Source organism: Neovison vison, chromosome 9 (assembly GCF_020171115.1).
Source record: "Neovison vison isolate M4711 chromosome 9, ASM_NN_V1, whole genome shotgun sequence".
In the NCBI taxonomy this organism is placed as follows: Eukaryota; Metazoa; Chordata; class Mammalia; order Carnivora; family Mustelidae; genus Neogale; species Neogale vison.
In genome coordinates, this window is record NC_058099.1 from 84,042,961 (window position 1) to 84,068,102 (window position 25,142).

At 43.9% G+C, this 25,142-nt stretch overlaps 1 protein-coding gene across 1 annotated transcript in view; it reads left to right on the top strand.

Moving 5' to 3' along the window:
* The first annotated feature begins 903 nt into the window (after positions 1-903).
* Positions 904-25,142, top strand: part of GNA14 (G protein subunit alpha 14) — a 191,708-nt gene continuing 167,469 nt past the window's right edge. The window contains exon 1 of the mRNA XM_044265850.1: positions 904-1,027. Coding sequence (XP_044121785.1) covers positions 904-1,027 — 124 coding nt within the window. The remainder of the gene's footprint in view (positions 1,028-25,142) is intronic.

Sequence of the window (25,142 nt, forward strand, 5' to 3'; positions counted from 1 at the left end):
GCGACGCGGGGCTCCGTCCCACCCTCCTCACAGCTGGGAGGAGTTGACGCTGAAGTTGGCAAATCTCATTCACCTGTCAGAACCCGTATCTGGGCAGGAAGCGGGGCCCCCGGGCCAGAGCGCGCCACCTCGGCACGCAGCCCTCCGGGTGCAAGGACTTCGCGGCCAGGGAGGCACGTGGGGGGGGGGGCTGCCCCCAGGGTCTCCGCGCCCCAGCTCCTGGCTGGTCCCTTTCGCACCCAGGCACCCTAAGGCTAGCGCGCCCCGAAGGCCAACCGGAGCAGACGCCAGGGCTGCAGATCTGAGTCGCTCCGCCTCCTTCTGCCACTTAAAGCCACTAGCGCCGGCTGGATCCCTTACGCTCAGTCTTAATCCGCGGTCACTTTCGGAACTTTCCAGGCAAGGACTAGCTAGGCCCTCTGCCTCCAACCCACGCCGAGCCCGTCGCCCGCCCGGGACACCTCCAGGACCGGGAGATCCCGCTCCCCACGCCACCACCTCCCGCCCCCGGCACCGACACCCCAACTTTTTACACGTGGTCTGCGCCCCGCGACTGGGTGTCCGGCTCCCGTGCTAAGGGGCGTGTGCATCTTCCGGGCGCCGGCAGCGCTCCCATCCTCTCGGCCGGCCCTCCTCCTCCCCAGGACCGGCTGTGGGGCTGGTGAGCCCGGATCTGCAGGGCGCTCGGCTGTCCTAGCGCGCCGAATTCGCCCCCGCCTCCGAGTCCATCCTCGAGGACGGGACTGAGCCTCAGGAGGCCAGGCTTCTTACTCTAAAAGTCAAGGCGGCCTTGTCTGCTTTTTTCCCGAACGCGGGTGCCTGTCGCGGATCGGCCGGGCGAGCGGCCCGCGGAGAATCCGGGCGCCCCGGGACCGCGTCGCGCCGTCGGGTGCAGCGCGCACCATGGCCGGCTGCTGCTGCTTGTCGGCGGAGGAGAAGGAGTCGCAGCGCATCAGCGCGGAGATCGAGCGGCAGCTTCGCCGGGACAAGAAGGACGCGCGCCGCGAGTTCAAGCTGCTGCTGCTGGGTGAGTGACTGTGACGCCCCCGGACCCCGCTCGCCAGGCGTTTTCCGCGGTCCCCGGCCGCTTCCCTCGCTCAGATCCCTTCCAGGCCTGGAGCCCCCGGGCTGCAGCGCGGCTTCTTCCTTTCCCCGGGGTGGGGAGCGGGGTGGGCTCCGAGGCCGGCAACTTGGGGGCCTTACGCACGTGTCCTTTGCACCTTCCAGTTGGTCGACTTTCGAAGGCACCCCTTCCCTACCCCAAACCAGGCAGAGACGTAGCATTTGATAGCTTTGTTTGCTCCGCTCCCTAAAACCTTAACCCCATCCTTCTGTCCCCAGCTTCTGCGGAGCCCTGTCTTGGATGTTGGGGTAGGTGGCGGGGAGCTGCCTGATGAAAATCTTTGGGTGCAGCTGTAGCTGTGATCGCTGTGCTCTCAGTTTTTAAGAACCGTGGTTGAGTGAGAGCTCACCAAGTGCGGACTGTGCTTAGTCGGGACCGCATCGCTGGGCTCTAACAAGCAAACCTTGAAACCTCTCCATTTTGGAGAATTGAAAATGGAGGTCTGGAAAATTGGTTAACATGCTTTGGGAAAAAACAAAACAGATACTAGGTCATTAGAGGGGCTGAGGTCCAAGCCCTAGCCGCTCACCCCACTGTGACCCCAACCGTCTCCCTTTGGTGACCCCCTTTGGCCAGCAGGCCCAAACCTCCCCTCCTCACTCTGCTTCACTCCGCGTGTGCTACTGCCTAGCCTTTGGACTTGGCTGCCCCTGCTGCCTTGACTACTTATCTGGCTCTTAAGTTTCCAAAAGAGATAGAAAATGTTAAGGTTTCCCCAACTTATGGCCTAGGGCAAGGATCCCACCTTTCCTGACTTTCTGGAACCCTGTTGAATCCATTTGCTGTTTGAGAAATATTTGCCTTTTCGTTCACACCAGGATATTAGCTGTTAGATCTTTGCAGCTAGAAGTGTTTCAACTCTTTGATCAGTTCCAGACAGGAATCCTCTTATAACAGTTTATTAATGTTGAATATAAGGACTCACCCTTCCAGAATGCTTCAAGTTAAGAAAAGTTGATCTAGTTAGGGTAAAATGGAGAAAGCTTTTAGTTCATATTGGCCTCAGGCCTGAGCCAAGGAACCCCCTTTTTTTTTTTTTTTTAAATCCCCCCCCCCCACCTCTCAGGGTTTAGAAGGTGTATGTGAGGGTGTCTGGCCTTCACCTCCCCACTGGAACAGGTGTCTGCAGGTGGAGTGGGCTGCCCACCCAGAATACATGTTGCACCCCAGATTCCCATGGGATTCCCTTCCCAAAGGCCCCAAGCCTGCTTCCTTGTCCTCTCCCAGTGGGGAGGAGGCAGACCACCTCCCTGAGGAATAGCCGAAGGGCAGCTGTGCTGGGGTGTTGGAAGAGCTTGGGAATAACAGGTTGAAGGTCTACAGGTGTGCCCCTGAGGCCTTCCTGGGGAGAGCTGGAGCCTGGGTGGGGGAGGGAAGAGACTGTGTCCATCTCGCAGGGATGTTGAAACAACCTGTGTCTGGCCCAGAACTCCCAGGGGCCTGCGAACTCTAAATTGTACCTGGCCTTCCAGGTGGATCAAAGCTGCGTTTGTCAAGCGGAAGGATTCTGTGACAGTGGCTAGTTTGATGACCTTAAAGTGTTGGGGCCTTCATTTGTAGTCTTGCCCCAGGGCCCACAAATGATAGGGGCAGGCCTGGCTTTGGAGGCATAATTGTTCTTTTCAAGGGAAGCCTGTACCTTCTTTCGTTGTGAAGCTGTTAATTTCTGCCAGTGTATGAAGTACAGAGTCAGGAACACCCCAGGAGCTTACAAACGCTGGCTGACACTGGTGAACTGGCCTGTTTTTTGGTGGGAGGGAAAATGGCCCGGGGGGGGGGGGGTAAAATGCTTGCGTTTACACTCTAAGTAGGGGAGAAATGTTTGCCCTGGAGGTCATGTTTATACTGGTGACTAGAATATCTTCTTGGCCTCCCCCAGGCCTTTACCCCAACCCTCTTCCTGCACCCTCCAGGCACTGTCTTCTCTCCCAAGATCCCCATTTTCATTGAGTAGCATACTGGCTCAGGGTTAGTTACTTAAAAACCAATAGAAACAGTTACCCAGTCACTTAGAGCTGTCAGGAACCCCAAAGTAGGATTTAAAAACTTGGGTTTCCTTCCCTCTTTTCAGGGAGCAGGGCACACTTCCATTTCTCCCCAAAATGAAGGGAGGAGGCAGTGACTTCAAAGATAAAGGATCAGGAGGATGTGGCGGATGCTGTTTTGTCCCCAGCGATGCAGTGTGAGTGCAGAATTCACCTGAGTCTATAATGGCAGAATTAGACCATCCACTGCTCAGATGCCTCCAGTGAAAATGGCACTTTGTGAATGGGAGTTGAGGGTCCTGTGTGGAAGGTGGAATGACCTAGAAAGCCACCAGCTCTTTCACAAGGAAGCATGCTTTTGCAACAAAATGATGTGGGTTTCCAAAGTGCATTCAGTAGGGCAGTATCCTGCTTACACTTAATAAAAGCATAGGTCAGTGTCCGCGGGAAAGATAAAAGCTGCTATCTAGTTTGGGCTAGCAATTGCAAGATGTCAACGTGATGCTTTCAGCTGTGGGGGGGGCGGAGGTGAGATAAAGAAGATGATTGAATTTGGTAGAAAGAAATACCTTATCAGTTCCTCAGATAAGAGCGGGACAAGAGTAGTTCTGCAAAGAGCCCTGATGAGTAAGTACTCTTCAGTGCAGGAAGAAAGTGTCTGGATAAAAGCAATTAAACGGTGGTGGCAGCGAAGAGAAATGGAACCTTTTATTTTTAATATTAAATGAGGTTTAGTGAAGTGTTGTTAATAGAGTTGAGTGTTTCCAGAAACTGATGGCTTAATTTTGGATGCAGACTCTCATGTTGGAACTGTCTGGAAGGAATGTATAATGGGGAACTGGTATTTAACTTTACACTGGCATAGGGGTTAAAAATGTGAGCTTTGAGGCTAGACTGGGTTCAAACCCTGAAACCCTAGCGGTACTTTTTTTTTAAACCACAGAGTAGTTTCTCTTGGGTTTTTCTGGTAGTGATAAGTGTCCGCTATCTTCACTCCATTTTTGAGCATTTTGAACCACCAATGAGGTGTTACTTTCTATTTTAGTTGATCAGTTACGGGTTGCATAGCAGTTTGTCTAAAATGTCCTGGTAATGCACCAACATTAATGTTTTGCTTTCAGTTTCCTATATTTTCTGAGCCATAAGCTGATTTCAGTCTTCCTATTTATACCAGAATAGGTGAAAATCTGAGTTCCTTAAAATATTATCGCATTGGTTGTAACAGAATCTCCCTTGGAAACTAATCATTATGCTCCTAGGCTGAATGTCAATTAGAGGAAATTGCATAGGGAGGGTGGTTTTCTCCATAGAAAGTGACAGAATTTTCTAGCTCTGTGAAGAGGAAAAGGAGTGAAATGGTTAAGTATGCCCATGTCCCTTTTCTCTTCACTGGGTTCAAGCCAACATTTTCCCAAGTGCCAAGCACTGCTCTGTGCCTGGGAGCATTTATAAGTGAACTACTAAATTGGAGGTGTGTGTTCACAAGGAACTGAGGGGGAGGATGGTCCTAAGTGCTTAATAGGGAATAAAACTTCGTACAGGCAGTGCATGAAGGGGAGTCCTCTGGAGGAGGAATCGTTCGAGTAGACCCTTAAGAAATGCGGAGGTTAGGGTGTTGATGGCTGTCCATATGTGGGCTCATGTAGGAGACACACCAACTTCTCCCCATCTACCAAGAGAAGCTTTTGATGACAGTAAGTGGTGTTCTGAGGCTCTGGGATGCTAGAAGGGGTATTTGGAGGCAAGATTTCTTTGAGTTTTTATGTTTTGTCTTAGCCCTTTATGTGAATATTGTGGTTACTACCAAATAGACGTTCATGGAAAAATGCTTCATTTTTTGGTACCATAATGTGCTTCAGAATGGGGGACTGTGTGAATTTTTTTTTTTTTTTTTTAAGTTTGTGGCTTATGTCTTTTCTGGCCTATTTATTGTCAGTACATGTTAATGAATCCCTCATTGACTTTTTCTTCATCCCTGTACTGGGGCACTTGAATCGTACTCAGTTTGTGTAAGGAGATCCCCTTCAGGCTGCTGCTTGCATCTTAACAACGTGGCCCATCATTTCTTTGAACCCTTTCTTACTGTGGCATAAGGATGAGCCTCAAGCTCCAGCGGACTGCCCTTCCCAGTTGGGGAATCAGCCATTTCTCTACAGGGCCTTGGTGACTTTCAGTGGCAAACAGTGCCTTTTAAGATATTTAGGGCGCTTGAAACAAAGAGAGCAGGTACCCAGTTCAAATCCCTCACCAGTATCGATGTACCTAAAGGAGCCACATTCTTTAAGGCATGGCGTTCGAAGATCAACATCTTGAGGTTGTAACGCTGTGAGCAGATAAGGGGAAAATCAGACAGTAGAGTTAGACAATAACAATGGGGAAAACCCCTTAACCCTCAAAGGTTTTTGTTTGTTTTTCTCACCAAAGATGCCTTATGGTTTATAAAACCCTTTTTCTTTTCCAGTGATACCTGAATTTAATATGTTTTCTTGTGCGGTGCCTGGGTGGCTCAGTGGTTAAGTGTCTTTGTCTCAGGTCATGATCCCAGGATCCATGGATCTCTCAGTTCTGGCCATGGGGGTATAAATCAAGACCTTCTCTGTCATCGGAGCACAGATGGCCTGGGGTGGGGCTCCCTGGGAGTCAAGCAGCCCTTGCTGCAAACACCAAAATGTACTAACAGAAATGCAAGAGCTCTAAAGGTGGAGGGCATGGTGGGGGTCTTTGTGGGAGCCCTAATTTTGATTAGGATCCATTGGTTCTCTGCTACTGGGTAAATTAATGGGTTGTCCTGTCAGCCATGGTTCTCCATTGCAAACCATGTAAGCAGAGGACTAGTTTATTGGAGGGGAAGCAGGAAGCTCACAGAACCGGTGGGAATTGAAGAGCAGTCTCAGCCAAAAGGTCATGATCCCACAGAGTTTTGACACGGGTATCTGTCTACACCGCCAAGCCTACAGCCAGGGACTCTACCCCCACAGTACTCGAGGCTGCGCTGGACACTTAGGTCCACAGCAGTGCTGTAAGTCATCTGTGACCACCTCCTGTATTATGTGTCACTTTGCAAAACCTCAGGCCATCTGTTTGTGCTCAGCTGCCAGGGAGCTGGGGGACAGGCAGCATGGCTTAATGGTAGGGACTTATTCTCTGGGTTTAGAATCTGGGTGAGTAGGTCCCATTGGACAGCCAACACCCTGTGTGGTTTAAGGCCACTTGCCTACCATTTTGAGGTCACTGATAGACCAACATGTCCTTGGAAGGACATATGGGTAGGAGGGTCAACAGCATGAAGGCTCTGCTTGTGCCTCTTCGAGCAGGGTCCTGATATATGGCCGTAACTTAAAACCATGAAATAAGCAGCCTGTTAAGACTTGAGACACCTGAGTTGCTTTTTTTTTTTTTTTGAGAAAGCTCTGAGTATTAGATATATAACCATGAACAAGACATTCTTCTCTCAACCCTAGGTCCTCAATAGGACAATGGAAGATTTATTTCAGGTGACCTCTGATAACTTTCTAATTCTGTCATCAAATATCTTCTACCATGGTTCTCAAAGTCTGTTCCCAGGAGCATCAGCACCTCCTGAAACCTTGTTAGAAATGCAAACTCTCAGTCTTGATCATGGCCCTCTGGATCAAGTTCAGGGGTGGGGCCAGCAATCTGTTACTAAGCCCTCCAGATGGTCCTGATGGACGCTCAGCTATGAGAACCTCTCTTCGAGCATTGGTCTGGCACCCAGGGCTGGCCAGCCGCTGATTGTCTCTACATCCAGGCTCTAAGGCAGATACTGATTTTTCAGCAAATATCCAGGAAGCCCCTGAGACTGACTGGCCTACGGGGTGATTTCTTTTCTGAAGTGGAATAAATGGCTCTCATCAACTTGATGAAGGGTGCGCAGAGTCTGAGCTAGGTAATTTGTATGATTATTTAGCATTTGTCCCCACCTGCCAGCACATACGTATGTTTATCTCACTTAAGAGTCCTTCTAGGGGGGTGCCTGGGTGGCTCAGTGTGTTAAAGCCTCTGCCTTCGGCTCAGGTTGTGATCCCAGAGTCCTGGGATCAAGCCCCGAATTGGGCTTTCTGCTTGGCAGGGAGCCTGCTTCCTTCTCTCTCTCTGCCTACTTGTGATCTCTGTCTGTCAAATAAATAAATAAAATCTTAAAAAAAAAAAAAAAAAAAAAAAAGAGTCCTTCTAGGGCGCCTAGTGGCTCACTTGGTTGGACTGCTGCCTTCAGCTCAGGTCATAGTCCCGGAGTTCTGGGATGGAGTCCCACATTGGACTTCCAGCTCCATGGGGGAGACTGCTTCTCCCTCTGAGCTTCTCACCCCTCATGCCCTCTCTCTCTCTCTCAAATAAATCTTTTTTTTTTTTTTTAAGCATCCTTCTAAAAACAAGAGTTCACATTTGTTTGCCCCCTTAAACTTTGATGTACTACTCAAAAAGCCATGCTTCTGTAAACCACAGTAGCCTTAGGGCTAAGAGCCATTAACTACTGACTTCCTATCATGGACTAAGTGGTGAAGAGGAAGTATGTTCTAGTAACAACTGCTGTGGCTCTGTCTTCTCTTTGAAAAATCACATGGAACATTGGCTTGTATTGCCAACCCTAAGGGTAATATTGTAGTTGCTTAAACACTTTTTTCAAAGTAACTGATGAACTCTCATGTTTTATACTTTTCAAAAATGAATATTAGGAAAAGAAAACATGTATCTTTTATTATTTTGCCTGGAAGGTGTCTTCTGGATTGTTGGCCCATTTTCAGTGACCCACAGATGGGTTCACCATGCTCTGCTCTCTTTTTTTTTTTTTTTTTTTTTAAAGATTTTATTTATTTATTTGACAGAGAGAGATCACAAGTAGGCAGAGAGACAGGCAGAGAGAGAGAGAGGAGGAAGCAAGCTCCCTGCTGAGCAGAGAGCCCGATGCGGGACTCGATCCCAGGACCCTGAGATCATGACCTGAGCCGAAGGCAGCGGCTTAACCCACTGAGCCACCCAGGCGCCCACATGCTCTGCTCTCTTGAATCTGCCACGAATGACAAACACCTTCATTCTGCGGGACTCCTTCCCTGAATTTTTGTTTCTGGTGCTCAGCGACTATGTAATTGGGAAATACAAGCTAATTGTATTACTAAGGAATATCAAATAAATGAAAGTGATCAGTCATGGTCAGAATCCTTGTGTAATCTACATAGTGTTGTATTTCATGAATGCATGTCTGCAACTGATTGGAAAAACTTAAGCTCCTCTCTTACCACAGAGTTTGAGAAACAGAGGTGTAAACTTGTATTTTATGAATGGAGAAGAAAACGTCCAGAGGCATGGAGGGACTGAGCAGATGTCACAGGGCTTGGTGACGAGTAACTAAATGGCAGTAAGCCAAGGCTAGGAGTCCAGTCTTCTTGCCAACTTTTTTTTTTTCTTTAAGTCAATCTGAGTCCTCTCATTGAATTTCTTAGTTTCTAAGGCAACATTGATTATAAGACATGCCATTGATGTGAAAACAGCTTTTCAGGAAAGCAAACCCAATAATAAATGCACCCATAGGTGCAAAGGCATCTTGGCTTTAAAAATGTTCATTTGTGGAGCACCGGGGTGGCTCAATGGGTTAAGCCTCTGCCTTCAGCTCAGGTCATGATCTCAGGGTCCTGGGATCAAGCCCCGCATTGGGCTCTCTGCTCAGCGGGGAGCCTACTTCCCCCCGCCCACCTCTCTGCCTACTTGTGATCTCTCTCTCTGTCAAATAAATAAATATAATCTTTAAGAAAATAAATAAAAATGTTCACTTGTGTGCCAATAAGTCTTGGAATCAAGGATTTAAAGGCTATTGAGTTTTTTCCTTAATCAGATAGTACAAATTTAAAAGAAAGCCAAAATCCTCCAATTGCTGAAATAAATCTGAATTCAGGAAACCAGTTTAAGCGCTAAAAGTAAAAGAGTAATCTCTGTGTATTGCCATCACACCCACCCCCCTCCCTGGTTCTATTTCAAGTAAAATTCGTAAAACGTTGTTTCCTGGATTGAGGGGCTATTAGATGTAAAGAAGGTTAACAACAAAAAAAGAGAGGCACCAAATGTTCTGAGAACTCTGGTGACTGAGCAGTGGTGGAGTCATCCAGGCAAGTGATTCAGTCTGGGAAGAGTCTTAATGAGACCTTGAACTCCATGAATGTTCTGTTCATCACTGACCAACTGCCTGCCCCTGTCCTTGCCCCTATGCTGAGCATGGGCCTTAGCTTGAATACTGGTTGAAAAAATAGGTATGTCTCTTTCCATGAACTAGCAGATGGGTAGTGAAGAATTTTACTTATAGTAGCTGGGGGTCTCTGTTGTTTGAGGTACTTCAGGAATATTCAGAAAAGGAAGCCTGGCATTGGTTGGATTTTGAAGAAAAGCGTAGTAGAAAGTTCCAGAACTATTTATGTTTTGTTTGGTTTGGTTTTTTTTTTTTTTTTTACATGTCCACTGTCTTAGCTACCTACTCAGGTTGAATGTTTATGCCTAGAATAGGGGTGTCAAAATATGAAAATTGAGCCTGTGTCCTGGAATAAAGTGATTAAAGAGGGTACATGTTGTGATCAGCACTGGGTGTTATACCAACTAATGGATTGTTGAACACTACGTCAAAAACGAATGATGTACTATAGTACATTGGCTAACTGAAAATAATGATATTGGTAAAATAAATTCCTTATAGTTCCAGAAGGATTTTTTCCTAGTAACTGTACATAAGATTTTGATATATAACGGGAGCTATAGTTGAGAAATTTGTTGATCTTTGTTGCTTTGGTCTGAAATAGTTTGAAAAAAATGAAACTCTTCATAGTTTTCATGTAACTTTTCTAAATATGTGGTAGGTCTGCCTATATAAAAATGAAGGATTTTATATAGGCCTCATGATTTTAGAGGTTCTTTTCACACTTAATTTTATGAATAAGAAATTTTGAGGCTCTAAAAAGAGAATCTGTCATTCTAAGGACTTAAGTCCTCTGAAGTTCAAGACTTAGTTTGGTGTCTTAAGGAGCCATATCTTAGCCTGAGCAAATTCAGAGGAAATGGACCTCTTTCTGTGCAGCTAAGAGAAATAATCCTCTGATATTGCCCTAAGTGGGGATGTTGGAAGTGGCAAGGATTGATGTGCTCCACATATACACCTATTGCTTTTGTTGGGGTGCCTGGGTGGCTCAGTGGCTTAAGCCGGTGCCTTCCGCTCAGGTCAGGATCTCAGGGTCCTGTGATCAAGTCCCACATCGGGCTCTCTGCTCAGCAGGGAGCCTGCTTCCCTCTCTCTCTCTCTCTCTGCCTGTCTCTCCATCTACTTGTGATCTCTCTCTGTCAAATAAATAAATAAAATCTTAAAAACATATTGCTTTTGTTGATATAAATCTTTGTAATTGGTGTTATCATTTAAATCACTGGCTTAAAAATTGTAGGATTTTGAGTTTGTTTTAAAAAAAATCAAGAGAGTTAACAAAATAGGACTGTCTACTTAAAAAACTGGCCAAGTAAGAATGCTAAAGATATTGTAGCATATCTATCTAAAAAGCCATTTTAAAAGTGCCACTAGACATCGTTAACTCATTTTTTCACATATCAAAAATGGAAGTCCTTGAGCATAACTGAATGGTCTTCCCTTCTTCCTTCCTGGATTCATCAATTTTACCTATCTATATCTCAGTAAATGGTACCACTGACCACTCTGTTGCTCAAGACAGAATCCTAAGAGTCTTCCTCGATTTTCTGCTACACCTAATACTAGAAATGGGAATTCTAATAGTAAAGTGAATATTTATACATCCAGTCCTCCTTCTAGGCACTCGAAATGAGTGATCTGGTTTATTCCTCACCATGCTTTGCATCATAATTAATACTATCCTTTCCATTCTGCAGATGGGAAAACTCGGACCCTAAAGCAAGGTTCACCAGTGAAGGCAGAGCCAGGGTTTGAGTCTAGGCAGTCAGATTCCAGAGCCCTGGTTGTTAATCATAGTCCTGCTCCTTTCTTCCAGAGCCAGCACCCCACCAAAATGTACTCCAAGAGGCCAGATCTCTACTGTGCGTCTTTCTTGGGATTCTCTTCGCACAATCTCGTTTGAAATCCCCAACCTCTCCCTTGCCCTGAGTCTATTTTCCACAGGGCAGCCAGAGTGACCTTGTAGAAATGGAAATTGGATTATTGTTTCCTGCTCAAAGTCATTCCGTGTTCTGATTGCCCTTGGGTGCAAATCTAAAATCTGTGCTTGGTATGTGAGAGACTGTATCTGTGCCCTGCCGCATTCTGTGCCATTATGCCCTGTGATCACTCCCTTCTGCCTGTAGGGCTTTCTTTTAGGAACTTCAGTGGGCCGTCCACCTTGGGCTTACAATACAGGTCTGCCTACACTGATCTGTCCACCTCCAACATGAGCTCTTAATAGCCTTCTAGCTAACTGCTACTTCTTTTCAGAATGCTTTTTAAATATCCCTTCCTCCTGGAAGGGGACTGACTGTGATCCAAATGAACTCCCCGAAAATATTCTTCCATAGCCCATTCTGTATTTCTTACTTGAGATTTTTCTTGTTTCTTGAGGTAGACCTGTATTGCTATCAACTTCCCTCTGAGACCTGCTTTTGCTACATCCCAAAGATTTTGGATTGTTTTCATGTTCATTAGTCTCGGGGTCTTTTTTTAAATTTCCTCTTTGATTTCCCAAGTTGACTCTTTCATTGCTTAGTAGCATGGTAGGTATCCTCCAAGTATTTGTGTTCTTTCCAGATTTCCTTGTAATGGACTTCTAGTTTCATACCTTTGTGGTTAGAAAAGATGCATGATAGGATTTCAGTCTTCTTGAAATTGTTGAGATTTGTTTTGGGGCGTAACCTGATTTACCCTGGAGAATGTGCCAAGTGCACTTTAAAAGAATGGGTATTCTGTTATTTTTGGAGGGAGTGTTGTGTGTAGATCTGGTATGTCCATCTGGTCCAATGTGTCATTCAAGACTACTGTTTCCTTGTTGATTTTTCTGTCTGGATGATCACTGACGTAAGCTGGGTATTAAATCCCCTACTACTACCATATTACCGTTGATTGCTTCCTTTATGTCTGTTTAATAGTTGCTTTATGTATTTAAGTGCTTTTATGTTGGGTGCGTAGATATTTAAAATTGTTACATCCTCTTGTTGGGTTTTTCCTTTTATCATTATGTAGTTTCCTTCTCTGCTTCTTGCTACAGTCTTTGTTTTAAAGTCTTTTTGTCTGATACCAGTATTGCTATGAGCTTTCTTGTTTTCATCGGTAAATGCTTTTCCATCTCTTCACTTTGAATCTGCATGTCTTTAGGTCTGAAGTGAGTTTCGCATAGACAGCCTTTAAATAAGTTGTGCTTTTTTTATCCATTCATTCACTTTGTTTTGATTAGACCATTTAGTCTATTTACATTCAAGTTCATTATTGATAAACCTGTACTTATTACTTTTTTGTTACTTGTTTTATGGTGGTTTTTGCAGTTCTATTCCTTTTTTCTTTTCTTGCTCTCTTCCTTTGTTTTTTGATGGTGACCTTAGTGTTAAGTTTGGATTCCTTTCTCTTTATTCTTTTGTGTCTATCACAGATCTTTGACTTGTAGTTAACCATTAGGTACATATACAACATCTTCATGTACAGCAGTCTGTATTAAGTTGATGGTCACTTGAATTTGAAGCCATTCTAAAAGCACTGAAATCTTTATTCCCTCCCCCAATTTTAAACATTTGTCCTATTTTCCATCCTTTTATTTTGTGAGTCTCTTGACTAATTTTTGTAGATATAATTGATTTTTAATGCTTCTGTGTTTTAAACTCCATACTGGTTTTTATAAGCAATTAAATTACTACCTTTATTATATATTTGCATTTACCTGTAAAATTTTTTGTTTTCATGATTTTCCTACTTTCAGTTATGGCCTTGCCTTTCCACTTAAAGGGTTCCCTCTAAGATTTCTTGTAAGTCTGGTTTGGTGGTAATAAACTACTTTAACTTTTGTTTGGCTGGGAGACTCTTTATGTCTCCTTCCATTCTGAACGACAGCCTTGTTAGGCAGATTATTCTTGGTTGCTTTTTTTTTTTTTTTTTTCCCCTATGAGCACTTTGCAGGTCAGAAGGAGTGACAGGATATATTCAAGAGTTTCTGCTGATCAATCAGCTGAGAGCCTTAAGGGGTTTCCCATATATGTAACTGTTTTCTTTGGCTACTTTTCAAATTCTCTTTATTGTTACTTTTTTCCATTTTAGTTATTATATGTATTGGTGTACATCTACTTGTGTCACTTTTCTTAGGGGCTTTCCATGTTTCCTGGATCTGGATGTCTGTTTTGTTCTCTAAAACTATGTTTTCAGCTGTTATTTCTTAAAATAAGTTCTCTCTCTCTCTTTCTGGGATCCCTGTAATGCATATGTTACTCTGCTTCCTGATGTTGCTGAGTTAACCTCAGCAACCTCTCATTTATTTATTTTTTGGCTGTTCTGCTTGGTTGCTTTCCATTACCCCATCTTCTAGATTGGCAATTCATTCTTCTATATCCTATCATGTGCTCTTAATTTTCTCTAGTGTGTTCATCTCTGACTGGTTCTTTCTTATATTTTTAAACTTTCCATTGAAGACCTTACTGAGATCCTTCACCTTTAAGTCCAGTAAGTATCTTTATAAGCATGATTTTGATTTTGGTTTTTTTTTTGGGGGGGGCTGTCAGTCATATTGTTTATTTCTGTTTAATTTAGCTCTTTAACTAGATTTCTTCTGTCCTTTTCTTTCATTCGGGACCTGTTCATCTGGCTCCTCATTTGGGGTCTCTGTGTTTCTGTGTGTTAGGAAGGCCAGCAAGATCTCCTGATCTTGAAAGTAGTGGCCTTATGAGAAAGAGGTCCTGTGGTGCCCTGTAGCACAGTCCCCTGGTCACCAGAACCGGGGCACCAGGGGTGTGTGCTGTGTGCGTTGTATGTGCCCTACTGTTGTGGCCAAGCAGTGTTTGTCTTCAGTCAGCTGCAGTGACTTTCTTTGCCTACTCTGTGTGCACGGGGCAGTTTGGGTCCCTGTGCTGTTGAGGAGCCTGTCTGAGGAGACTTGAGGCTTGTAGGTGGAGGGGTGGGGAGGGTATCAGCACTTGGGCCACCTGTCTGCCCTCAGTCTGTCATAGTTGTGTGCACACTGAATGGTAGGACACTTTGTGTATGTACCTCCCCACCCCACCAGAGGCTTTCCTTGGTGGTAGCATGGCCGTCATATCAGGTACTCCCCTGGGCTGGAGTAGTGCCAGACAGGGGGGCATTTCCTGGGCTGTCAGCTGAAAGGCTGGGCTGCTGGAACTGGGGGTGTGCTGGTGTGTGTGTTTATCTGCCCTTCTCTTGAGGGCAGGGTGAAGGGCAGTTTGGAGTGGTGCTAGTCCCAGAATAGGGCTGTTGGCTGGATGTGTGGGGCAGGAGCTGCTTTGGAGGAATGCCTGCCAAGTGGGACGGGTGGGAAGGTGGGTCTGCAGGGGAATGCAGGGGCCCAGCACATGGCCCTAGCAAGAGAGGTGGGGAGTGTTGGCACTGGACCCTGCAGGTTTCTAGCTAGGTGGGCTGGGGGTGGGGAAGAGAAAGGGTTCTTCTGAAGATCCCTGCCTCTCAAGGGCACATTCTGAGCTTAATGAATAAATCTCCTTCTGCTTCCGTGCTGCATCCCAGTGGGGTGATTTGTTATGCTGGCTCTTGAAGGGCAGGAACCCAGTTTCTACACCTTCTGGCTCTCCCGGAGCTAAACCCACTGACTTAAAGTACCTGAAGTGAAGCCCCACTGATTTTTTAAAAGCTTCCAAAGTGAAGCCCCTCTGATTTCTCAGAGCCACATGCTATGGGGACCCGTGTTCCCAGTGTCCCCTGTGCATGGAGTTCCTGGGGTAGGCCTGACCCTCTCACTTATCCCTTCTTGCAGACTCCCTCTTATTTGTAATCAGTCTGAGCAGGGTTCTGTGTTCCACAGGGTCTCTGCCTCTCTTACCTTTCCAGGGTGGCCTCCCCTCTCCCATTAACTGGGGAGGGTCTGGTCTGCCAGGCTTCAGGCTGTTTTCAGATTTAGCTGTGCCTGCAGTGCTGTTACCTCAGTGTGTCTGTGGGACAAGTTATGCTCGGGGTCCTCCTACTCTGCCTTCTTCCCAACCTCCCCTACGTGTCTTTTTTTCTTTTAAAACAGAGTTCCTCCTAGTTTGAAACTCTGTTTCTCCCTGTGTATTTACTATCTTCCCTTCTAGTTCCTCTACTTGCTGAGTGTAGGACTATTGGAATCCAGAATTCCTTAACATTTTGTATAGTGCCTGGGTGTTCCAGAAACATTTGATGAATAAACAGATATATTGCCGTGTAGTACTAACATGATCACCTACAGGAAGTGATATTTTATTTTTAAAGATTTTATTTATTTATTTGACAGAGAGAGATCACAAGTAGGCAGAGAGGCAGGCAGAGAGAGAGGAGGAAGCAGGCTCCCTGCTGAGCAGAGAGCCCAATGTGGGGCTCGATCCCAGGACCCTGAGATCATGACCTGAGCAGAAGGCGGAGGCTTTAATCCCCTGAGCCACCCAGGCGCCCCAAGAAGTGATATTTTAATCTCAAGAAGTATCAAAGGCTTATTCTTAATAGAATATAGCATTTTAATTGAATACATATCAGACTATTTGTCCTTCTTAAACTTATACTTTAAGACAACTGAACTTCATTATGGATTGACATTGAACTGTGGGTTGATGTTATGGAACCAGTGATTTATTGCATGTGTCTTATTTGTTTTCTAAGCTTTCAGATTTATGCACAGAAGTAAACACTTGCGATATTAAAGCTCTTTTTATTTCGTTAAAAAGAAAACCACAGGCCCAAAATGACGTCACTTAGGTTAAGGCCCTGAGTCAGTAAATCAAGACTTAATACCTAACTTAATTGCAGTTTCAATCCCTCTAGAAATGTAACCTTTATCCAGTCCATGTTGGTTAACACGGGAATTTCCTGGTCAGCATTAAGAAATTCACTGATAGACCCCTTTTGTTCCTCATAAGAGGGCAACCTTGCCTAAAACAATAGATTCTTTGCTAATAATTTCCTTTTCCCCACTTCCTTTCTACTGTTAAAAACTTTTTCTTTGGGGGCACCTGGGTGGCTCAGTGGGGTAAAGCCTCTGCCTTTTGCTCAGGTCATGGTTTCAGGGTCCTGGGATCAAGCCCCACACTAGGCTCTCTGCTCAGCGGGGAGCCTGCTTCCTCCTCTCTCTCTCTGCCTGCCTCTCTGCCCACTTGTGATCTCTGTCTGTCAAATAAATAAATAAAATCTTAAAAACAACAACAACAACAACCACCTTTTCTTTGACATAGCCCTTTGGAGCTCCCTTTTATTTACTAAATGTGATGCTGTTCACTTCATGGATCAATTAATAAAACCAACTAGATCTTTAAAATTTACTGTGTCGAATTTTTGTGAATAACTTGAAAAGTGGCATATTTGTAGCAGACACGGCTCACAGTCTCCTGAACATCTGTTCTTCCCCCATCTGTAATACTAGAAGTTTTATCTGGGTACATGGACACCCATCTAAAGACTATTTTATTTATTTATTTGCAAACCAAACCATCACTTACTCCTTTATTCCATTTTTTACTATTAAAAAAAAATCTTACCTAATTTTAACTCCCTGGATTCTGTACACCCTCCCACCTGCAGTGGAGACTAGTTTCTTCTCTAATTTGTGTGAAAGAGATTCTATACTTTTTAAGCTCTTCTGTCTTGAGAGTATCCTTTCTTTCACCATCCCTGAACTTTAAAGAGGAAAAATTCAGATCGCAGACTTAGGCGATGAGACCGATGAGGTCATTTCTCCGTGCCTTGTCTGTATTCTGCTTTTGGATTTGCTGAGTTTGAACGCCTGAGTCCAATACTGTTTACACATTTTTTTCCCTTTCTATGGAAACATTAAGCCATTTAAGAGTGATTTTTAAAAACAAGATGGGGGCACCCGGGTGGCTCCGTTGGTTTAAGGACCTGACTCTTGTTTTCCTGCTCAGGTTGTGATTTTGGGATCATGACATCGAGCCCTAAGTCAGACTCTACAGTGGGAATGGAGCCTCCTTAGGATTCTCCCTCTCCTTTGCTCCTCCCTTCCCTTTCCCCCAGTGCTCCCCTGCTCATGTATGTGCTCTCTTTCTGAAAATAAATACACAGATAAAAAACAAGATGAAATGAAGTGAATTAAATACAAAGTCCTAATCACAAAGCGTGAACTACCAAAAACTCCATACCAAGCTTCACAGCAAGTATTTGAGTTTAAATGCTGCGGCTTCCAAAATGTCTAAAGGTTGATTGAATCACTCCTTTTAATGTCTTCTCTTTGTCTTTGTTGCTGTGGAATTGTGGACTATGTAGTGGTAGCTCATGCATGAGAAAACTGCTTGAACTTTCCCTGACCATTTTCAAATTACCATTAATTTAAGGTAATGAGGAAGTTTTTCTTCTTGGCTTACTCATTTGTGTCAGCATTAGGGGATGGAGAGGTGGAGAAAATGAGGAGGAAGCTCAGGTTTACTTGACATAAGCTCTTCAGGAAAAGACAGTAAAGGTAACCTCTATCAATGAGGAATGGCCCCAATGGAACAAATTCATCCTGTGCATGTGGGTGTGTGGAGATAGACATGCACACATGCCATCACCACTACCAGATAATTTGATATCAATTAACACTTAACAAAGCTATTTGAATTTGCTGTTAGAATTAAACCACTTCTGTCTACAAGGGAGTTATATCTTGGTACAAACCAGAAAATGGCCAGAAAAGTTGTTACCCTGAAAAAATATATTCATTTGTTTAAAGTGTTCTTCTTGGGGCAGCTGGGTGGCTCAGTCGATTAGGTGTCTGCCTTTGGCTCAGGTTAAGATCCAGGGTCCTGGGACACCTGGGTGGCTCAGTTGGTTGGACGACTGCCTTCGGCTCAGGGCGTGATCCTGGAGTCCCGGGATCGAGTCCCACATCGGGCTCCCAGCTCCATGGGGAGTCTGCTTCGCTCTCTGACCTTCTCCTCGCTCATGCTCTCTCTCACTGTCTCTCTCTCAAATAAATAAATAAATAAATAAAATCTTTAAAAAAAAAAAAATCCAGGGTCCTGGGTTCGAGCTCCACATTAGGCTCCCTGCTAGGGAGGAAGCCTGCTTCTCTCTCTCCCACTCCCTCTGCTGGTGTTCCCTCTCTGACTGTGTCAAATAAATAAATAAATCTTTAAAAAGCTTGAAAAAAAATAGTGTTCTTCTTGAGCATTTTAATTTCTGTTTGAAGTCCTCTTCCTCTTTAAGGAGAATCGTGTTGGCTGACACAGGGTTTTGTGCTTATGGTGATGATGAAGACTCAGTATCTTATATCTCCTCAGGCTATAATTAGAAATATTTCTAATTTGTGTTTTTCCCAGAATTTGGAAATTTTATTCCTTATTAGACTTGCTGCATGGCCTGTTTAATGAATTGCTTTCACCCTTAATACTTTTAAACTTTTAAGTACCTGAAAAAGCTGAATGTTGTCAAAGCCTTGTAGATGAGTTGCCAAAAATCTTTGCTATGCGTCCCAGTTTGACTTTTCATTTGTAGTGTGACCTTGGGCAAATCAGAAAATTATGGCGGCTCCTCATCCATAAAATGCGAAGGCTGGATTGAGCAGTCTGTAAATTCTTCTAGGTCTGAGTTGCTATGGTAACTCTTCAATCATAGAGGAAGTGTTCGTTACCTTGATCACTTAGGGTAGACAGTGTGTGTGTGTGTGTGTGTGTGTGTGTTGTGTTGCATGCAACTCCAGCACAACTGACGGAAGTATCTGGTTGCTATTTGCCTTGGTGATAAGTGGCAGAAAGTTCTTCGTATCCCTTTGTTCTCTGTGTTTGAATTTTCATGTAACATGAGATTTTATGTGTGTGATAATCTCAGAGTATTAGAACAGGTTTGTCAGGAACAGAAATGTATTGCATTGGTAATCTGACCAGAACGTCTGATGTTAGCAGTATCTTTTGACATAAAAATGACTCCTAAACTAACACTGTTTGTCATAAGCGAGAGGCCTTCCAGCCTTCGATTTATTTTAGAGTAGGAGAGCATTTTAATAACAATAGCAGTAAACTTACAAACCCCTTAGAATGATATCTGGCATGTAGTCAGTATTCCGTATCTATTTGTTGATTTCATCCTTGCTAGTGAGTGAGCTATGCGATAAACTTTTCCCCGTCATCCTGATGAGGAAACTGCGGTCAAGAAAGATTAAATGAGTTGTCGAGAGTCCCTAAGTGTGGGGCTGGGGTTTGATTGACCTAGGCAGTTTTGTTCTAGGAATTTCTTACTCTTACCACTCTTTCCTACTGCCCTTGGGAAAGAATTCACTGTAGAGCATCCGTGGCTGCATTGGGCGCTGGAAATAAGTCTGAATGGAGGTGGTGGCGTGGTGTGTGTGTGTGTGTGTGTGTGTTCCTGTGCCTTCCATCACAGTGCAGTGTGTCTTTGGATTACTCCTTTAATCTCACTGAACCAGTGCTTTCCAGTGGAAATAGAATGTTAGCTGGAAGTGTGAGCCACACATGCAATTTAAAACTGTGAAGTAGTCACAATTTAAAAAAAAAAAACCTGGCAAAATTGATTTTAATAATAGAGTCTATTTAACTCAATGTCCATATAATTACTTAATATGTAATCAGTACTATTTAGAAATGAGATCTATTTTTTCATATTATATCTATGAAATCTGATGTATATTTTTACATTCAAGCACATCTTAATTCAGATGACGGGCATGTTAAGCATTCAGTGCCCCATTTAGTTAGTGGCTACTGGATTGGATTGCACAGCTCTGAACTATTTATTTTATTTTATTTTTTCAATTTATTTATTTTCAGAAAAGCAGTATTCATTATTTTTGCACCACACCCAGTGCTCCATGCAATCCGTGCCCTCTATAATACCCACCACCTGGTACCCCAACCTCCCACCCCCCCGCCACTTCCAACCCCTCAGATTGTTTTTCAGAGTCCATAGTCTCCTCGTGGTTCACCTCCCCTTCCAATTTACCCCAACTCCCTTCTCCTAACACCCCTTGTCCTCCATGCTATTTGTTATGCTCCACAAATAAGTGAAACCATCTGATAATTGACTCTCTCTGCTTGACTTATTTCACTCAGCAAAATCTCTTCCAGTCCTGTCCATGTTGCTACAAAAGTTGGGTATTCATCCTTTCTGATGGAGGCATAATACTCCATAATGTATATGGACCATATCTTCCTTATCCATTCATCCGTTGAAGGGCATCTTGGTTCTTTCCATAGTTTGGTGACCGTGGCCATTGCTGCTATAAACATTGCGGTATAGATGGCCCTTCTTTTCACGACATCTGTATCTTTGGGTAAGTAAATACCTAGGAGTGCAATTGCAAGGTCATAGGGAAGCTCTATTTTTAATATCTTGAGGAATCTCCACACTGTTCTCCAAAGAGGCTGCACCAACTTGCATTCCCACCAACAGTGGAAGAGGGTTCCCCTTTCTCCACATCCTCTCCAACACATGTTGTTTCCTGTTTTGTTAATTTTGGCCATTCTAACTGGTGTAAGGTGATATCTCAATGTGGTTTTAGTTTGAATCTCCCTGAGGGCTAATGATGATGAACATTTTTTCATGTGTCTGATAGCCATTTGTATGTCTTGATTGGAGAAGTGCCTGTTCATATCTTCTGCCTATTTTTTTATATGTTTGCCTGTTTTGTGTGTGTTGAGTTTGAGGAGTTCATTATAGATCTTAGATATCAACATTTTGTCTGTACTGTCATTTGCAAATATCTTCTCCCATTCTGTGGGTTGCCTCTTTGTTTTTTTGACTTTCCTTTGCTGTGCAGAAGCTTTTGATTTTGATGAAGTCCCAAAAGTTTATTTTCGCTTTTGTTTCCTTTGCCTTTGGAGACATATCTTAAAAGAAGTTACAGCTCTGAACTCTTGAGAGCTACCATAAAATGAGTCTAGGGTGATAGATGATCTCTAAAATGTCAGCTCTGAAATTCTAGAAATCAATGATGAGAAGTACCTGTACCCCTTCAATGATTTACCGTGAGATTCTATATTTCTCCTCTGCTGAAGTAGCATGGGGAATGCATTCTAAGAATTAAAGCATCAGAAGGGCCATGTAATATCAAAATAAGGTGTGCATATCAAGAAATTTCAGCAAGTGAACAGGCTCTAACATGTTAAAGAAAAAAAAAGATTTCTTCTACAAATATCCAAGAGCTTACTGTAGACATGTGGGATTCAGAAGAGAATAATTTATAGCCTCTGCCTTCATGGTGCTTATACTGAAACGTAACAATAAATAGATGTGTGGATGATTTTAGGTTCACTAAGTCCCATGAAGAAAAATAAAGGGGGCAAGAGGTTGGAGAGTAGAGACTAAAGACCCCAGGGATTGGTGGGTCTAATTTTAATAGGAAGGCTTTTCTGGGGAGGTGACTGTTGAAGGGAGATGGGGTTGAGAGAAGGGAGAAGCTACCTGAAGACCTGGGAAACTGTACCAGGGACGACACAGCAGTTTAACCTGGAAGACCGCCTGAGGTGAAAGTGCACTCTATAGTTCTGAGTAAGAGCTAAAGGCATTGCGTTGAGTTGAGGGAAAGGAAGTGACAGGAAGCATGGCTGAGAAAGTAGGAATTTGGATTTCATTGTAAGTGCAGTGGAAGGCCAAGGGAGAACAAAGGTTGGCAGAGGGAGGTGATTGGATTGTTTTTATGAAGAAAAACTGTGCCTGCTAGACAGAGAATAGACTGAGTTGAGTCCGAATGGAAGCAGGAAGACTAATCATAGATGCTGTGAGATGGTCTATGTGACCTGTTGTGGTAACTTGGACTAACATAGGAATTATGGAGCTTGATGGAGTTGGTTAGATTCTCATATAGGTGTTGAAGGTAGACTTGATTGGATGTATTGGTAAATGGCCCAGGAGTATGCAAGAACAGAACCAAAATGACCCCTGGGTTTTTGGCTTGAACGACTGGGTCAGTAGTGGTTCCATCTATGCAGATGAATGAGAGTGAGGGAAAAGTGAGTTTAACAGCAACAAAGAAGTATGGGGGGCAGGGAACCAACTATTCTGTTTTCAGACTTTCAGACTGATAGGTTTGTGTAAATGTAGATAATAGGCTTGAAATTGGGGACAAGATTTATTGTCATCTTAGGTGTTCAGAGGACTTTAGCTGTGACACAGAGCAGGAAGTAGTGGGGATTAAGCATCTGATTGATTCTTGATGCGGGCTCAGGTCATGATCTCAGGGTCATAAGAATGAGCCCCAAGTTGGGCTCAGTGCTGAATGTTCTGCCCGCTTAAGATTCTCCTTTTCCCTCGACTCCTCCTACCTCCTCATGGGCCCTCACTTGTGCTTACTCTCTCTCTTTCTCTCTAAAAAAAAAAAAAACCAAAACAGTACAAAACAAAAAAACCTATAGGTAGGGCTATGTCATCTGGACACTGACTTTGTTTCCTTCAGGATAAAGATGAGGCCTTTATGATTCTGGTGGTGATATAAATGACAGGACCAGGAATCATGACTTAAAGAACTGTTTTCTCTCTAGTGCTCTAGGATCTGGGTTTTGTGCTTGAGAAAGAGCTATAACCAGTGCTGCTAATCAGCTGGCGAGCATGAGCACGCATGTTCTAGGTATTAAACACTGATGGAGTCTTATGCTAACTGGTAAATAGCCATTAGCCAGAGTGCCCTCCCCCACCTGAGTCCATCAGCCTAGCTATCAGGGCCCTACTTCTGGAATACTCCAGATGTTTCCCTATTAAGTAATGCCTCACACTGCAGTTCGCTTCCTTGACTCCATTCTAGTCTACTGCAGTAGACTAGACTGTGTTCTGATTGGTCATTGCTGATGCCATATGCATTGCTAATCTTGGGAATATCACCCATGGGTCTACCCTTGGTAGGCCATGACCAAGCCATTTGAATGTGAAAGAGACACCTTCTTGGTGTCTTGCAAAAAAAAAAAAAAAAAAAAAAAATCCAGAATGGTGATATCCTTGATCTCTCCTGTGAATCCTGTTTCTATTTACTGTATTGTTCTGTGAATGCTACACATTTTACAGTAGCCACTGGTGAGGTTGACAAGGTCTTATGTACTTAAATTACATGCATCCTGGCATAAATACTACAGATTGAACATTCTCCATATTACTCCATGACTAAGAACCATGAATTTTCACTTTTTAAAAATTAACATAGAATGTATTATTTTTTCAGGGGTACAGGTCTGTGAATCATCAGTCTTACACAGTCCACAGCGCTCATCATAGCACATGCCCTCCCCAGTGTCCCATCATCCAGCCGCCCCATCCCTTCCATCAGCCCTCAGTTTCCCAAGATTAATCTTAATCTCAGAACTATGTATTTCCAGACAGAGCCTTTATTCTTTCATTACACATTTATACCGTAAAATGTGGCTCCAAGACTGAGATAGGAAATATTTGAGTTACTATAACGAAACAAAAGATCTGGCTTGCTCCCTTTGACTCTGTTATCTCCCGTACTTTGGGCTTTCTCTGATAAAAAAATGAAAATAACACCAAAAGAGCTGATGATTCTGTACTACTTTGAAGGCTTACGTTCAGAGTGAAGCCTTGAGTATGGTAAAATTCTTCACTCATTATTTAAATAAATACACTTAGGTGTATATATAACCTAAATAAAATAGACGATAATCTGTGTGATGCTATGTACTTCATTTTCAACCACCAACATTGAGTTGGGAGATGGTAAGCATAGGCCGTCTGTGATGGTAAGTAGGTTGACGAAGGGGCAAACAGCTGTGTGAAATGGGGTGGGGAGACTGGATTCAGCTACTGTTTGCTCATCCTGCTGTAACGGAGGGTCCCATCTTCTTGGAAAAGGAGCACAAACATGGAATAGTAATCTAGAGCAGGCTGAACTGCCTGCGGAGTGTCTGGCGAGGGAAGAGCAGAATGTGCTATTTCCCAAGGCTTTGGGTTTGACCAAGTTGTTCCTGGAGGTGGGAAGAACTGATCAAAATCTTGACAAATCTGTGGTACTTGCATAGAAAAGGAAAGAAGGTGCTTCTGATAGTCTAGACTATTAAAAAAAAATTCCCCTTGAGACTGATTTCTCTTTACTGGTTTAAGAAGCATTTTCTCTTGACATCCTGATTTGGGATCATTAGAGGCACTGGGAGAGTTTAAAAAGTTGATGGTTAATTTGGGGACTGATGGAATCCAGTGGCCGGTCACATTTCTTACTGTGTGAAGGTTCTAGGATAGTGGTCCTGTCACATTTGTTTCAGCAGCTTGAGAAATTCATTCCATAGACAATTGAGAACTCCCTCTGTGCCAAGAACTGTACATACAGAGAAAAGATCAACAAATATAAGTTGATTCTGGTTAAGTGGGCCTTTGAGACCCTCTGGTCTTTCCAAGTTCATAACTCTTGAGGAGGCAGACTGGCTTCTACTGCCTTAAATACTTTCAGCATTTATAGTAATTATGGTTATGGGAATATTTGCAATCTACCACCCCCATCTTCTAGTCAAAAAGATAATAAATATTCTTTTTGACTAGCTCAGCTGGTGGGCTCTAAATGGAAAGAATCTAGGTAGCAGATGTTTGAGAGAGAAGGCTAAGGAAGTAAGGAAGGCCAAGTTGATTGACAGTGCAGAACTGAAGTGTGGGGAGAAGAAAGAGAAAAGCCACCATCAGGGGACACCTGGGTGGCTCAGTTGGTTAAGCGGCTGCCTTCACCTCGGGTCATGATCCCAGAGTCCTGGGATCGAGTCCCACATCGGGCTCCTTGCTTGGCGGGGAGCCTGCTTCTCCCTCTGCCTCTGCCTGCCACTCTGTCTGCCTATGCTTGCTCTCGCTTCTCTATGACAAATAAATAAATAAAATCTTTAAAAAAAAAAAAAACCACCATCAGGAGGGCTTTTCTGGGTGGAGTGTTGAGACTAGGAAACCTTCAAGGAATGTTCTCTCTCTGTAAGGAAGATACAAA